This window comes from Protobothrops mucrosquamatus, unplaced genomic scaffold (genome assembly GCF_001527695.2).
Source record: "Protobothrops mucrosquamatus isolate PMUCROS unplaced genomic scaffold, P.Mucros_1.0 scaffold374, whole genome shotgun sequence".
Classification (NCBI taxonomy): domain Eukaryota; kingdom Metazoa; phylum Chordata; class Lepidosauria; order Squamata; family Viperidae; genus Protobothrops; species Protobothrops mucrosquamatus.
This window is the reverse complement of record NW_015386706.1, coordinates 727,763-743,040: the sequence shown is the minus strand read 5'-3', so window position 1 is coordinate 743,040 and position 15,278 is coordinate 727,763. Positions and strand designations below refer to the sequence as shown.

Genomic DNA, 15,278 nt, shown 5'->3' with positions numbered 1-15,278 from the left:
GCCCGTCGGAAGCTTCTGCCGGCGCCCACCCACCGCAGCAAGGGCTGACCAAGCGCCCCCGACTCGTGCCTGCTGCCTCCCCCAGGGCGCGAACTGCGGGCTCAGTCTGAGTCACGGCCCGCACAAGGCCGCGACCGGGCAGACATCCTGCTATGACGGAAGCCGTCCAACAGCGCTCTCGGGCAGCGGCAGGGTGACGGCCGGCAGAGATCGGGGCGGGGAGCCCGCCTGCAGCTGCCACTTCCAAGTTCAGCGGCTGCGCCCGCGAGGGACACGTAGCTGCGCTCTTCACTGCGCTGCACTTTCCTTCACGCGGCTAATTTGGGGTTCTCCTTCTCGCTATACATCCGGAGATGCGAAATGTCCCCGGTGCGTAACGAACTGCAATTCCCCGGACTAAGCCCGGTCGCTTCGCTGGCTACAGGGAACCCCGCCCAATCAGGATGTACGGAGGCCGCCGCTTCCTCGAAGGAACCGGTTCCGCGGGACCCGCCCGAGCCCAGCTCGACGCAACCGAGGGCGGAAGGAAAGCCTCGCCCGCACCGACGAACAAAGGCCCCCCCTTCCGCCCGCGTCGTTCTGCGGCTGCGCGGGTGCGGGCGGCCAGCGTGGCGCTCGGCGAAAGCCAGAGGCTTGCGTCAGGCGCCTCTGACGCAATCGCGTCCCGCCCCTGCCTGCCAAAGGCCAATCGGCAAGCGCCCCCGTGGGGGTGTCTCCTGGCGCCAGCCAATCAGGGATAGCCACGACGTGAGATATGCGCGGAAGCCGCGGAGGACCGCAAGCGCAGACGGCTCCACGCACCGTCCGAGCCGGTCGTTTCGGGGGCCCGTCGGTCGTGGAGGAGGAGGCCGAGGCTGAGGCCGCCGCCGGGATGGCTCCGCTGCCGGGCCCTGCAGCGCCGCCGCGGCTCCTCCTGCTGCCGGCCGCATCGACGGCCCCGCCGGCTGCCCCAGGGGCCCCCTCGCCTTCCCCGCCGCCCCGTAAGCGGCAGCGCCTGGCGCACCTCAGCCCGGAAGAGAAGGCCCTGCGCCGGTGAGGCCGCGACCGGGGGACCCTGCGCGGCGCGGCGCGATCGGGGACGCGGACGCCCCTCACCGCCTCTCTCGTCTCCCTTCCAGGAAGCTGAAGAACCGCGTGGCGGCGCAGAGCGCGCGCGACCGCAAGAAGGCGCGCATGGGCGAGCTGGAGCGGCAGGCCGTCGAGCTGGAGGCCGAGGTAGGGCGGGCGGGCGGGCGGCGCGGCGGGGCCCCGGGCGGGGAAGGGAAGGGAGGGCTGGTGGCCGGGCGGGCGCCCCCTCACCGCTTCTGTCTCGCAGAACCAGAAGCTGCTGGCCGAGAACCGGCGGCTGCGGGAGCGCGCGCAGAGCTTGTCCCGCGAGAACCACGATCTGCGCCTCCGTCTCGGACTTCCCGCGCTTAAGGTGAGGGTCGGCAGGCTGGCGGGGGGGGCTCGGCGCCCGCCTCGGCCCTTCTCACCCTGGACCCTTCCCCGCAGGTGGAATCGCAGGAGGAGACAGCGAGCATCGCCCCTGGAGGGGCAGAGACCGGGTCCTCTGAGTCCGCAGCACTTAGACTACGTGTTCCTCCGCAGCAGGGACAGGCCCAGCAGTCTTCTGCCTCCACGGTGGGGGAGAGGAGGAGGAGGAAGAGGAGGAAGGGTCAGTTGGTAGCCTCCCTCTGGGCACAGACAGCCTGGCTTCTTCAGATGCTGAGGTGGGTAAAAGTAGCCCTTCTTGTTTCATGTGCGGCTAGGTGCAAATGTCGGGGGGGGGGGGTTTCTCTGGATCACCTGTCCTAACTGGCAAAATTGTGTGTGTGTGTGTGTGTGTGTGTGTGTGTGTCTTCTCTTACAGTCTGATCTCCTCTTGGGCATTTTGGACAGTCTGGATCCAGACATGTTCCTGCACTGCAGCAGCTCCCAGGCAACTTTCTTTGAGAAGCTGCAGCAGGAAATGTGTGGAGAAGCAGCTGTTCCCTTACCAGCCTCCACCAGTCCCTCCTTGGGGCCTGCGCCACTCAAGCTGGATGCCATTAATGAACTGATCCGCTCTGATCATGAGTACACCAAGCCATTCTTCCTGGAGATCATATCAGAAGCAGCCACCCAGAACGGTGCACTCATGGAGGAAGTGGTGGCTTCTCCTCCCCTGCAGGCCCCTGTCTCTGTGAAGGAGGAGCCTGCAGACACGCTTTTGCCTGACCTGGGCCTCTCCCACCTGCTCTCCTCAGACCAGAGGCCTCCCTTGCTGCTGGATGCAGCTAGTGACTCAGGCTACGAAGGGTCACCCTCCCCGTTCAGTGACCTGTCCTCTCCCGTGGACACTGATTGCAGCTGGGAGGAGGCCTTTGCCAAGGAGCTCTTTCCTCAGCTGATCAGTGTGTGATACCTGCTTAGCTTCTGGACAGCCGTCAGATGGACAATCGTTTTGGAAGAATGTTCTTCTTGAAAGTGTTCCATCAGATTCCTAAGTATTGCTTCTTTGTTTTGTATGCGCCTCTGTCTGGCACCTGCCTCATCAAGGAGTTCCATAGCCCTTCCAAGAAATGAAATTGCCAGTCAAGTTAGCTTTGTTGGAAAGAAAGAAAGAAGAGATCCTGCTTAGGGAGTAATTGCTAATCACTCTCAGTAGCTTCTCCTCAATGTGTAAATAAAGGCGGTGAGGCGGGGCGAGATATGTAAATATTACACATACTGCTTTTTTTGAAAGTTATTTTCCTGCAGCATATTTAAACTGTTGCTGTAATTAAAATGCAGAGCAAGTGATATCTTTTTCCTACCTTTGTACTAAAGTGGGAGGGAGGTAACAGCAGAAGATTCAGAAAGAGAGTGAAATGGATTGGTCCCTTTAAGGTTCTACACAAACTCTGGCATTCATATTAATTTGGCAGACTAGTTCAACTTAGCCATCCGAGTATAAACTATTACTTGAAACAGGGCAATATAAATCGGTGGGTGTGCAAAATTTAGGGAAGGTTTAAAACCTTGGCCAGCCATCACACAAAAGTAACAGCTGTGAAAATGCTACAACATACAAAGTTTTCTTCTTCCTATCTTCCTACTACTAGCTCCGGAGTGATATATATATAGGGGTTGTCTCTCTCTGAATTCTTGCTGTCCAATTGCATACTTGGATGTCCTTACAAAGTGGGAAGTGGTTCAATTCTGCCCTGATGGAATGCTAGCAACAGGCCTGGGTTGACCGAACATTGTGGATGCAGGGAGGAAACTTCTCATTTGAACCAGGGAACCATAGGAAGCACCCAGCTAAAGTTTCCACAAGCTGAGCAGTAGAAGGCTACAGTGCAAAGCTGTCATCCCTGCATGAGGGCTGTGTGGCATTTATCTCTGCATAGGTGTGGAGAAGAGTTAGCTGAAATCATTTTGGGATTTCCACAGAGGTCTTCCTGTGTGTAACTACTCCTTGGCTATAGGCTGTGTAAAATGCTCAATTCACTCAGACTTTCTGAAAGTGTCTGGCAAGCTTCCCCTTTCAAGGCCCCTTCCTCATCATGGTGTGCAGGCAGAATGATGTAATGATCTTAGTATTACTTGTTTGCGAGAGCTTGCCTCAATTGCCATGTATAACAGCCAAGGACTTGCTGCCCATCATTATCTGACAGTAATTTAGCATACCAGTTCATTGCAAGGAGCCTTTTGCCACTAGTACTGTGCTATGAGCTAACAAATCAGTAAGCCAGAGCCTGAGGGCAACATACTTCTATCACCAATGGTACAATATTGTGGATTGACCTTGAATGTTTACAAGAATGGGACATCTGGTACATTCCCTGATACAGAAGGCTAAACCCTGGCAGCTTACAGTGTGTCAACACAGATCCAGCAGAGGTCAAAGGGATTTTGCAGCCTCAAAAGTAATCTTAATAGCGTTCAACTATGTAAAGCACTGAGTTGAAATGATTACAGCAAGGTAAAAGTAGTGATAAATGTTTAGTACTTGTTAGCAATGTACAGCCTTTTACAATTTTTTTTTAAAAAGTTTATTGACGTACAAATTGTGACTTGGCCCAATGGCAGACCACAATGCAGTGTTGCTGGTTTCTATATTAACTATCCAACAAAAACACTCCCAGAATTTCCATCTTTAAGCAATTCTTGTTCAACAAATGGGTGCCCATCTATCCCTCAAAAAATTTACATTTTTGTATATATTTGAAAAGCAGTTTTTTTTTAAATTGCTCCGAGAGTGAGAGTGGGTAATTTCAAGGCCAATCCAACAATTGGGGAATGTTACTTTATGTACAGCTGAAGGAACAGACATCCTTTGATCCTTTCTTACAGCAGAGCAAAATCTAACCAACATTAACCTGAAACAGCTCTGATAAAAAAAATCGGATTCCTTGGATTTTGTAGGATACAGGCAAAGCCAATTCCCATCCTATGCTTGCTTGGCTCTCCCTGGCACCCGGCATGTGCTGGTTTCTGATCTCAGCACATAGAAAGGCTGTCTGGCTCCTTCCCTAACTGAGATTACAAGTTTTTAGAGAGACGTGGGCCTGCTAATCAACAAACAGAAGAGAGGCACAAAGGCTTTTGCTAAATGAAAAGGTTACTTAAAAGCAGAGGCAACTTCACAAAGTAGCAATATAAAGAATTGAGTTGTAAACATCAGAATAGATTTGCTGAGATCTGCCCAATGTCAAGTTAAAAAAAAGATTATTAGCTATGGAGGCCAATACATTTTGGGACCAAAAAAGAATCTGCAGAAAATTGAAAACAGAACCCAAGATGCACAAGCTACTTCCTTCACAAGGAAAAAAAATCAACCAAGGTTGCCTTTCCTGGTTTTCTCACAGGCAGTGTGTAAAGCTTGAGCTTTTCCTAGAAAAACTATTTCCTATACATAAAAATTCCTGCAATAATTTTCATTTACAGTGGCGCTGCAAGAATTTCAGAGCGCTAGCTGCCAATTGGCTCCTTGAACACACAAGAAGCTAAAAAGTGCATAATCTGACAGCTTAGGCAGTCTGATGTTTAACTGGCACATTATCTACCGACAGCTGTGCTCAGCTAGGTTGCCACAACCATGATCTATTTCCCTCAGTGAGATCCTTGAGGGAGGAACCACAGGGCACAGAGGACTTTTGCCAATGTGAACCACTCCTGGATCAACGGTTCACATGCTCTGTTCATACAACAGTCTGCAAGTCAATGCCGCCAACTAATCTGGAGTTGGTGAAGAAGGATCTGTAATTCCCATGCCTGAATAGACATTTCTTGCCAATAGCTAGAACAGGGGAACTTCCGGTTTGCCTACTCGGCTCGAACTTTGAATGGCTGCAGCAGAAATGAATGTTGTAGTTGTCACAAACAATCAAGTTTCTTAATCAAAAAGACCCAGACTCTATACTGGTGCTCCGAGAAAACAAGGCTTACGGCTTACTGAGCATAAAGGATGGGACATAAGGTTTGGCATCTCACTGTGTAAAAAGATGACAAGGTGCACACAAAGGACCAGCCAGCTTATTTTCAGGAACCCCAAGTGCCTTCCCCACATCCTAGATTTATAACTAAGCCCCTGATTCCTATAGAATGGCACCTTTCAATCTGTGCAGTGTCTCTGCTTGCCCAGCTTGCTTCTTTCCCTTCTTCTACAACTCCATCTCTTCTTCCGCAGGCCCACCAGATCCAACCGCCCCAAACTGGGCCAAGGGCATTTCTGCTGGCTGAGACTCTGTCAGGAATTTGTCTGTCTGTGAGGGAAAGGCAGCTTCCAGGGCTGCTAGCTTTCCAAGGCGTCTTTCTGTGACCAATGGCTTGTAGCTCTTAATATACGCCAAACCTTCTTTTTCGGGGAGGAATTCAGGGAGAGGCTTCCAAAGCACCAGCTCCATTGATGGACGGCTCCTGAGGGAGAGAAAGCACCAGGGTCAAGATCAATCTGAAGTGCAGCCCTTGCCCACGCTGCTCCAGGTCTCTCCTCTGGGGCAGGGGTGCTGCCACACCCAAGGGGGCAGCTGGATAAGATGGCTGGGATTCAATTCCCCCCTTCCCTGCTGGAGCCACTGCTAGACGTACATGGACTCAATTATTTTCTTGGTCAAGATTCCTTCGTAGTCCTGTTTCAGTCCGGTTTGCAGCGTAGGGGAAAGGACCAGGGTGGGCAGGTGGCCCTCGGGCCGGCCTGCAAGTCCCTCCTCCTCCTCCTCCTCCTCCTCCTCCTCCTCCTCTTCCTCGGTGATCCTGGCGGGGAAAGGAGGAAGCCCCGTGAGAGGGGCGCGGGTGGAGGGCGGCCTCTACGGCCGGCGGGCGGGCGGGCGGGCGGCTCACCTGTCCTCGATCTCCTGCAGCCTCCGACGGGCAGCCTCGCACTGCTGCTCCGGCTCGACCTGTTCCATTTCCTCGCAGGGCGCTTCCGGCGGGCCGGGGGTCGCCTCCGCGCAGCACAGCCACCCCGCCCCCCCCGCCGCCTTCTTGCCCGGGGGGCACCTGGGGAGGAAACAGCGAACAGGCTGGCACCCGGCGCCGCGGCGGACACCCGGCCGGCCTGCCTGCCTGCCTCGGGCCCGGCCCCGCTCACCCCTCCGGCTCTTCCTCCATCCGGTGCTTCCTCCAGGCGCGCGGCGGGGCTCCGGCCGGGCTGACCGACGAGGCCCGCGCGCCGAGGGGAGGCCTGGCCGGCCCCAGGGCGGCGAGGCGGCGGGCGCGGGGCCGCGGGGACAGCGGCGGCGGCGGCGGCGGGAAGGCGCTGGGCAGCGGCCCGGAGGCCATGGCGGGGCCGGCCGCTCCGCTCGCGGTTGGTGTGGGGCGCCGCCGCCAGGCCGCCGGGCGGGCTCGGGCACGCGACTCTGGCGCGCCGCAGACGCCGGCAGGTGACGGACGCGCGCGCGAGGCTTGCCGGGAATCGTAGGCGCTGCGCGGGCCGGGCGGCAGAGGCGGGGCGGGGGGCGGGGGCCGGCATAAAGCGCGCTGCTCTCCGGGCTGGCCGCGTGCAGTCCCGGAGGCGAGCATGGAGCGGCAGCCGCTGATCAGCGGGGCCGGAGCCCGCCGGAGTCCCGGGCGCCAGGTGAGGAGCCGGCGCGCCGCTTACTTGCTTTCCGACCGGCCCGAGGAGCTCCGTTGCTGGGAGAGCCTCCCTCTCCTTTGCCTGCGGGTTGCCGGGAGCTTCCAGCCCGGTTTTCCGGCATCGGAGCCGTCCTGCGGCCGCAGCATTGGCGTTTCGGGCGACCGGCAGCCAAGACCTAACCGAGGCTGGGGGCTTTTTGGAGAGCGGTGGGGTGGATTCAGTCAAAGGTGCCCGCTCTGTCCTTTCATTTATTTGATTTTTAGCTCGCCTTTTGACTTTGTAAGTAACTCAAGGCATTGAACATACCTAATACTCCTCGCTCCTCTTTTCCCCGCCACAACAACCCCGTGAGGTGGTTTGGGGCTGAGAGAGAGGGACTATCCCAACATCACCCAGCCGCCTTTCATGGCTAAGATAAGATCGGTCTCCCGGTTTCTAGACCAGCACCTTCATCACTGGCTGGGCACCGACAGCCTAAGTGCTGAGCTTCTCTTTGAGACCTAGGTAGATGCCATCCCATTTGGCACCAGCGTTAGCCCGGCGTAGCCATGTGCTTTGCGAAGAAATGCTTCCCTTTATCTGGGATCTCTCCTGGTCTTCTTCTCCTGGGTGACACCCCCCCCCCCCGGATTCTCCAATCTGAACGAGGGAAAGAAAAGTCAGTGTATGGCATTTTCCCAGCGTAGGTATATTTCTTCTCTCTCTCTCTCTCTCTCTCTCTCTCTCTCTCTCTCTCTCTCTCTCTCTCCTCTCTCTCTCTCTCTCTCTCTCTCTCTCTCTGTGTGTGTGTGTGTGTTTCTTCGGAGCAGCTGATGCTTTGGGATTTTCTAAGGGGGAATAGCCCTAACTGCCACCTTCTTAGCTGGGCTTTTATCCTTTGAAAAATATTCTAGCTGGTTGGTAAAAGGGAGGTTGCCTCCACCTCCTGCTCTGACTGCCATCCAAGAACTCTCCCAGTAGCCAAAGAAGGTTCCCACACATGTGAAAAGGCGAGAGTTGTGAATGTCCAACTTTTAATCTAGACTGATCCAGGAGGAGAGCTGCAATGGGAAGGAGTGTGAAGATTGCTGCTGAGTAGGGAAAGAATAACTGCAAAGAGCGTGAGAAGAAATAACAGCATAATCTTCTTCCACTTGTGTTTATTTGTTATGTTTTGACTTCTCTTATTTGTTATTTAGCAGTTAATAATGTATCAAAAAGTTACTTATTGGCTTTCTACTTCCTATCTCAGATCTGAGGCTGTTACTGATGGTCCACCCACAGGCTGTGATTTCCTTCTCATGATGCGTCTTCCTAGGCTGGGGAAAACAATGGCTCAGATTTTTAAAAATTTGGGACTTCCTCTTTCTGTAGCTTCCATCCTGGACCCTCCTTGGCACCGTGTGTGCAGCTGGCATTGGAGGGACCTTTCAGTATGGATACAACGTTTCTCTCATCAGTGCCCCCACTCAGGTAAGACCTCCAAGGGCTGTTTGTGGCTGCTCTGCTGTAGATTCTTCTGTTCACACTTTCCCGATTCAGAGGAAGCAGGGTGGAAGGGTGCATGAACCAGCATAGACTTCCAATAGTCCATGATTTATTTGAAAAAGGCTCCACGTCCAGCTGGGCTGAAAATGTGACATTTGTTGCTGAGACATATTGTCCCAGAAGGCCTGGGCGCAAATATCTGCCACATTGTCAAGAATACTGTGTGGGCATCACTGGTGGAGCAATTGCACCGCCAGTTGCTGTGGTATCCCATCCTGGTTCATCTAGCCATTTTGGGGGAGAAATGCAAGCCATGGGATGCCATCCTTTCCTGGAGTAACACCTACTCCCCCAGCCCCAGCACTGTTTGAGAAGCCTCCCTGGAGTAAAGATCAGAGCAGGCTGGTAGTTCTTCCGTGTGTGCTGGCAACAAAGCCAAACGGGTCTGGTGCCAAGGCAGCTGACTCTTCCTGCCTCAGCTGATTCTCTCACTAATTAAACTGTGCAAGATTGATTTAATGCAGTGTTTTATGCTTCCTAAGACAATTAAAAAAAAATAACTGTGGAGGAGCAATAGCATGTGCTAAACACATGCGTATGCAAAGGTCACACTGAGATGGAGACTGAGAGGCTGAGATTCAGTTCAGATCAATCAGAATACAGCTGGAAGGGACCTTGGAAGTCTTCTTGTCCAACCCTCTGCTCAAGCAGGAGACCCTGTGCCATTTCAGATAGGTGGCTAATAAACAGATAATTCACAAAACAGCATTGAACTCCGGAGGCTGCCTTAGGGCTCTTTCTGTGAGACGCATCTAGGAAGCCCAGAAAATGCAGGAATAGGGATGAGTAATTTCCTCTGAAAGAGGACCTCTGCAGACAGGACCCCTGGAGGAGGTGGAGCAGTCCATGGCCATTCTCTACCCACCGGGCGCATGGCGTGCTGAATCCTTTAGTGGCAGCTGACTGTTCCCTGAATGTGTGCTTGCAGCCATCTCTAGCCCAGTGTTTCTCAACCTTGGCCATTATAGAATGTGGGGACTCCAACTCCCAGAATTTCCCAGCCAGCATGTGGGGCATGTCAGAGGGTTAGGTCTCCAAGATGGGGAAGGAAGTGAAGAGGCGGATTCCTAGCAACTAATTTAGCTTTTTTCTGGCAAGAGAGTTTCTGGCTGATCTGCTTCTGGTTGAGGGGATGTGTGTCCCCCGGCAGCCTCTGCCAAAGACTCTTACCTGAGGAAGCTGAAATGCTGCCCCATACTGGCGATGGGGAGTAGGCAGCACCACCATTAACCATCCTCCACATTATTCTCCCTTTGGGTTTTCAGCACATCCATAAGTTCCTCAATGACACCTGGCAGAGCCGTTACCAGACCAAGCTGAGTTCCAACATGCTGACTCTTCTCTGGTCCACCATTGCTTCCATTTTTTCCCTAGGCGGGTTCTTTGGGGCTCACCTTGGGAGCGTCCTGGCTGGTTGGCTGGGCAGGTGAGCGTAATCGTTCCTAGAGGCGTGCTTCCTTTCCTCCTCCAAAGAGTTGAAGGAAGTGGACAGGCCCTGTCTGTCCTTTGTCTTTGTCAGTGAGCCAGGGCCTGGCCTGACTTGGCAGTCCCTGTGATGGGAGGGAAGAGGCACTGCAGGGATGGCTTGCATGCTGTGGCTGGAGGGGAGGGGAGCCTGAGCAAACAGTAGCCATGCACCAGCCTCTGCAGGGAGGAAATGTTTCCTGTTTGGAAACCCCGAGTCGCCACCCACTTCTCCTGCTGTCCGACTGATCTTCTCACAGCCCTCATGCGCCAAGACCTGCTCCGGGGTCTCCTCAGTTCCCTTCTTCAGCAGCTCAATTTTTCTGACTCCCTCCTCCTTTGGCAGGAAAGGAGCTCTGCTGATGAATAACCTCCTTGCCTTCTTTGCTGCTACCTTGATGGGCGCCAGCTTCCCAACGGGACTCTTTGAATTGCTGATTGTTGGGAGATTTCTGATTGGAATGAATACAGGTAAAGCATTGGATTTTGTCTCTGGAAAACTGCAACCAAGGTCCATCCATGGTTAATGAATCAGGTGCTTCCTGCGAGAGACCGACCTGCACCAGGTGTGCAGTTCATGGGGGACAGCGCCGCTTTCCTTCAGGTCCTTTCGGAAATGTATGGGAGAAAACCTGCTCCCGAGACCCTCTTCTGTTTTCAGGCATTGGACTCTGTGTGCAGCCTCTCTATATAGGTGAAGCTGCCCCCAGACACCTCCGAGGGGCCGTGGCAATGGGCAGTTCCATCTTCCTGACAGGAGGTATTTTGACCGGGCAAGTGATGGGTCTAAGGTGAGTGTCGAATTCTGGGTCACGGGGGCCCCAGCGTGGGGGACAGCTGGCTGCCTAGGGGCCTGAAGAGCTGCCTTTGTGCTGCTTCCCACAGGGAGCTGCTGGGGGGAGAGGAATGGTGGCCCTTCCTGCTCTCCAGCTGTTGCCTGCCTGCCATCATCCAACTCCTGAGCCTTCCCTGGTTTCCAGAGAGTCCCCGTTTCACATTACTGGACCGAGGGGACGAGGGCCAATGCGTCAAAGGTAGAGTGGGCTGTGGCAGCTCTTTGGCAGCCGTGCTTCCTGAACCTCCCAGGAGGAACTGGGCATATCCTCTCAGGCCAGGGAGCGGCTCCAAGCCAGCAGCTCCTTCTGCTCACTGGGGTTTTAGCCAGAAAGAAATGCTCTCAAATCTTGCCCTTGTCTACGGGTGGGAGAGCTCTGGGCAAATCCATCCACATCCCCCTCAGTAGAGCCACAGCCAGGAAAGGAGAGTGGCGGCCATTAAGGGTGAACCCGGTCAGAGGTGGGCCAGTCACTTCGCCTCCTGCTGGACCTGCCAAATGGTCTCAGGCGGGCCTGAACCCCATTTTCCTCCCAGCACTGAAGCGCTTCCACAGCCCTCTGCACTACCAGAAGGAGCTAGAGGACATCCAGAGAGAGAACTTTGCCCTCGGAGGAGAGAAGGCGAAGAAGCCCTGGGAGCTCTTTGCTGACCGTAGCATCCGCTGGCAGCTGATTGCAGTCATCTGTCTGGCCATGGGCCAGCAGCTCAGTGGGATCAACGCAGTGAGTGCCAAGACACCCCTTGGCAGGAGCCTCCACCCACCTCCTGCCGCAGGCAGATTCCCTGACCGCTTGGAACCAAGAGCAGGAGGGGAATTGCCCACGCCCCCAGTTGGGTGCTTGGCTCTTCCTTGCAGCTGCGGCCCTCCAAGCGCCTCTGGCCAAGGTAACTGAGGGCCCGTAGCAGGTGTGGGGGCTGGGTCTCTTCCTGAGCACCGGCAGCAAGATTCAGAGGCAGAGCTGAGGCCATGCAGATTAGTCACAACGGGGTTTTTTTGCGAGCTGCAATCCGATGCTGTTTCGTGTCCTCACAGTTGTTGGCAAGCAAAATGGGTATCCTCTTGCAGTGTCTTCCCTTCCTCATTGAGTTTTTTTTCCTACTTTCTCTCAGATTTACTTTTATGCCAATTACGTCTTTGCAGAAACAGGGATTCCCCCTGAGAAGATCCCCTATGTAACTTTAGGTACAGGGATGTGTGAATGCCTCACTGCCCTCACCTGTGTAAGTAGTAGAATTCAGGCTTCCTGTGGGACCACAAAGAGGTTCTTTTCTCCCTGAGCGAGCAAGTGGCTTTACTCTTCTCCTGCTGCAGGGTTTGCTAGTGGAATCCTTGGGGAGGAGAGCTTTGATCCTGGGAGGCTACTGCCTTATGGTGCTTTGGTGCTTCGTCCTGACCATCTCCCTGAACCTCCAGGTAATTGGGAAACCTCCTCATTTCCAGCTAAGAGGGTGAGCTTGCCCACTGCTCATTGCACCCGCACGCAGGACCTTTTGCCGCAGTGGCTGTAAATGCTGAGCATTACCTACTACCTGCATAGCACAGCCCTAGCAACACCATCCACCGACTCTTTCCACTACTTGGGAAAGGAAATACGTAACCTGCCATCTTATGCTTTCTCCTCAGGTGCACGTATGGGCACCATACCTGAGCATGGCTTGTGTATTTGCCTTCATCTTGAGCTTTGGCCTTGGACCAGGTATCCCTCTTTTATGATTGCAGTGAAATCCACACATGCCAGCCTGCAGGGCCTGGCAGTGGACTGTAGAGGCTGAGGTGACCTACCTTAAGGAAGACATGTTTGGAAGGGGATGGGGGGGGGAGTGTTTGGTGTTTTTTCAGCCTGGATAACACATCTGTCTTATGTAGTCTTAGAATCACCAAGACTGGAAGTACTGCATGCATCCATCTATGCTAGTCTACGACTGTAATAAAGATTTGCTTTGCATGCTTGCCTAAGGAGTTCAGAGGTGGGTAGGGAATGACCTCCCAAGGCGTTTGCTGGCCAGATGGATTTACACAAGGTGTCTTCAGACACCTCCATTCAAAACTTGCTTTCTGACAAGGAGCCCAAGATGGCAGCTACTAAAGTTCTTTGCTCTGCTCTGGAGTAAAAAAGAGCTATCCATCCATCTATCTGCATCGTTCTGCATGGACTTGAAGTCAACTTCCCCCGAAACTCAGAATCTGTTCTCTATTTCTGCTTTATGTTCCACCACATCTGCCAGAAGGTTGAACTGGCCTGCGTCCTCTGCAATGTGCTTCTTGCATAATTTGCCTTGTCCGTTCCTTCTACGTTAACAAGGGCCCCTTCCTTCAGGTGGCGTGACAAACATTTTGACGACCGAATTGTTCATGCAGTCCTCCCGCCCTGCCGCTTACACCATTGCAGGATCAGTGAGCTGGCTGAGCTTCTTCACTGTTGGCATGCTCTTCCCCTTTGTTGTGGTAGGTTGGTTGTTTCATGGGACCCTGCTTCCAGCCTTGTGCTTTGGGCTATTTTGATCACTTGTGATTGACTTCATCCCCAGCTGAAGCTTCCCAGGGGTGAGGAGTTGCCGTGATCAAAACACTCCCTCTGCATACCTTCAAAGGAAAGGACTCCAGGGTGTAAAAGGAAGAGTGTGACACAATAGCCCATTGGTATAAGGACCCCAGTCTTGGGCAGAGGGTTAGGCTAGAAGACCTCCAAGGTCACTTCCTGCTCCACAATTCTATACTTTGTGGAGATGATTTTAGATTTTTGATCATCAAGAGATGGTCTAAGTTTAAATATTATTCAGCCTATGATCATTCACTTTGCAAAGTCAGGCATTAAGTGAATTGTAGCTTGACACTTGGGAAAAAGGATCTGCTTCGGCCCTCATCTCTTTCAAGGGAGGTATTGGACCTGCACAACTTAAACCTCTAAATAGAAACGATCCTTGGCTCCACTTGTTGGGAAAGATATAGATCATAAGAGATCAAGTGTAAAGCCAGAACTGAAAATTTTGCAACAAAATCCCCAAGTTCTACTTTCCCCTCCTTTAACTGTCTCTCGTTGCCTACCCCAGGGCAACCAGTGCGGTTCAGGCAAGATGTTTTCCTAAGTCCAAGTGTAGTTTACGTACTTTGGTATGTGGGCCCCTCCTTCCAGCTGGGTGGTAACCTGGAAACAGTGTCTTAAGAAGATACACTACTTAACTTTAGTGTCCCCAAGCGTTCCCCCTCCCCACAGTTCATGGCAGTCTGTCCCTGTATAGCAGCAAAGCGCAAGCAAGCGCAACAAGGCGGCAGCTGACAGGAGGCCTGAAAAAGGCTTTGGTGGAAATTGTGCCATCTGAGGGCATCTCTTTGATCAGAAAGGTTTTGGTTTTGGGAGAGCCAAGTGTTTACCAGCCTCCCTTCTGCTCTAACAATGTTAGAAGCCGTTCTTAATTTCAGTATAGAAGTTTGACAAGCATGTTAATGAAAACGAATTTGTGAACTACTACTGCTAAGTCTAGAAATGGGAGTGCATGCTGCCTTAGGTGTCTTCAGTGACACTCCCCCCCACCCCTACTGGGATGCCTCTATACAGCTTGAAATGATACCTTGGACCAGGACAGGAGGCTTGGCTGGCTGTAGCCAAGGACTACAGTTAACACTAGTCCAACTTGCCCAGAGGGTATATGGGTAAAACAGAGTCATTGCAGCTTTTTGTGGTCACTCACATTTCATTTTTTCATTTTTCCAGAAAGGACTAAAGCAGTACTGCTTCATTGTGTTTTTGCTAGAATGCAGCGCAATGGCCACTTTCATTTTCTGTATTATTCCTGAGACAAAGAACAAAACCTTTCTAGAAATTAAGAGAGAATTTCACAAGCTCAACTTCAGGAGAGCCAAAGACCCGTACGAAGAATCATGCGAGAGACAGCAGCTTTGCCCAGAGGTTTAAGAGCTGTTCTGGAGTTGGGCAATCAAGACGCCACCCCAAGAGGCTCTCAGGTGGCTGGGCCAAGAGGAGCTGCACCTTTCTGAGCCCACCAGCTACCCAGGCAGTCCCTGGGTCTGTGCATTGAGCATATCCCCGCCTTCCAGAGAGCAGGGCCTGCTTAATAAAGGGCTGCTTTTCATCTGGCTCCTGTCTTCACATTTAGAACATAGCTGAGCCGTGCTAGTCAAGGGGAAGAGTGCAAGAAGAGCCACTGAGAGTAAAATTGGCAGGGCCGAGAGGGCAGCTGGTCTCCAAAACATAATTCACCAATTAGGCTTCTTGTACGCGGTACAGACATGCTAGAAACAGGGGCAGATGGAGAGAAAATTGAGGGAGAGTTCTTGACATATATGGGTAATAAGACGCCATACATATTATTCATAATATGGGAAGCTCTTTTGGGTAGTTCTCTGGGCAGAATAAAAGCTCACAGCACTTTAATTAGAAAATCATGAAGAAAATAAGAGGCTTAT

General features: G+C 53.1%; 3 protein-coding genes across 3 annotated transcripts; 2 read left to right on the top strand and 1 right to left on the bottom strand.

The window, feature by feature from the left end:
- Positions 1-754: 754 nt before the first annotated feature.
- Positions 755-2,764, top strand: XBP1 (X-box binding protein 1). The gene is given in 6 exon segments (XM_015815776.2): positions 755-1,032; positions 1,119-1,215; positions 1,316-1,420; positions 1,495-1,602; positions 1,605-1,712; positions 1,853-2,764. Coding segments are annotated over 6 exon segments (1,227 nt in total). The 3' UTR covers positions 2,384-2,764.
- Positions 2,765-3,931: 1,167 nt separating this feature from the next.
- On the bottom strand, positions 3,932-6,380 carry CCDC117 (coiled-coil domain containing 117). The gene is made up of 3 exons (XM_015815810.2): positions 6,289-6,380; positions 6,037-6,201; positions 3,932-5,865 (listed from the first exon to the last, which is right to left on the bottom strand). Exons 1-3 carry the CDS (start codon positions 6,354-6,356, stop codon positions 5,610-5,612), a joined length of 489 nt encoding a protein of 162 aa, XP_015671296.1. The 5' UTR covers positions 6,357-6,380; the 3' UTR covers positions 3,932-5,609.
- Positions 6,381-6,967: 587 nt separating this feature from the next.
- Positions 6,968-14,944, top strand: LOC107287283 (solute carrier family 2, facilitated glucose transporter member 11). The gene is made up of 12 exons (XM_015815775.1): positions 6,968-7,024; positions 8,378-8,476; positions 9,817-9,977; positions 10,362-10,486; positions 10,677-10,806; positions 10,901-11,049; positions 11,387-11,574; positions 11,963-12,073; positions 12,165-12,266; positions 12,477-12,549; positions 13,171-13,298; positions 14,566-14,944. The coding sequence occupies exons 1-12, from the start codon at positions 6,968-6,970 to the stop codon at positions 14,764-14,766; spliced, it is 1,524 nt and encodes a 507-aa protein (XP_015671261.1). The 3' UTR covers positions 14,767-14,944.
- The last annotated feature ends 334 nt before the right edge of the window (positions 14,945-15,278 follow it).

What these genes read in the sequence shown, in the direction of transcription:
- CCDC117 (XM_015815810.2), bottom strand. Translation starts at nt 6,356, where the DNA reads ATGGAACAGGTCGAGCCGGAGCAGCAGTGCGAGGCTGCCCGTCGGAGG. An exon ending in CTGCAGGAGATCGAGGACAG is followed by an intron (nt 6,202 to 6,288) that starts GTGAGCCGCCCG and finishes TTTCCCCGCCAG; the next exon opens with GATCACCGAGGAAGAGGAGG. An exon ending in AAGAAAATAATTGAGTCCAT is followed by an intron (nt 5,866 to 6,036) that starts GTACGTCTAGCA and finishes TCTCTCCCTCAG; the next exon opens with GAGCCGTCCATCAATGGAGC.
- LOC107287283 (XM_015815775.1), top strand. Translation starts at nt 6,968, where the DNA reads ATGGAGCGGCAGCCGCTGATCAGCGGGGCCGGAGCCCGCCGGAGTCCC. An exon ending in GCCGGAGTCCCGGGCGCCAG is followed by an intron (nt 7,025 to 8,377) that starts GTGAGGAGCCGG and finishes CTCTTTCTGTAG; the next exon opens with CTTCCATCCTGGACCCTCCT. An exon ending in CCATCTCCCTGAACCTCCAG is followed by an intron (nt 12,267 to 12,476) that starts GTAATTGGGAAA and finishes CTTTCTCCTCAG; the next exon opens with GTGCACGTATGGGCACCATA.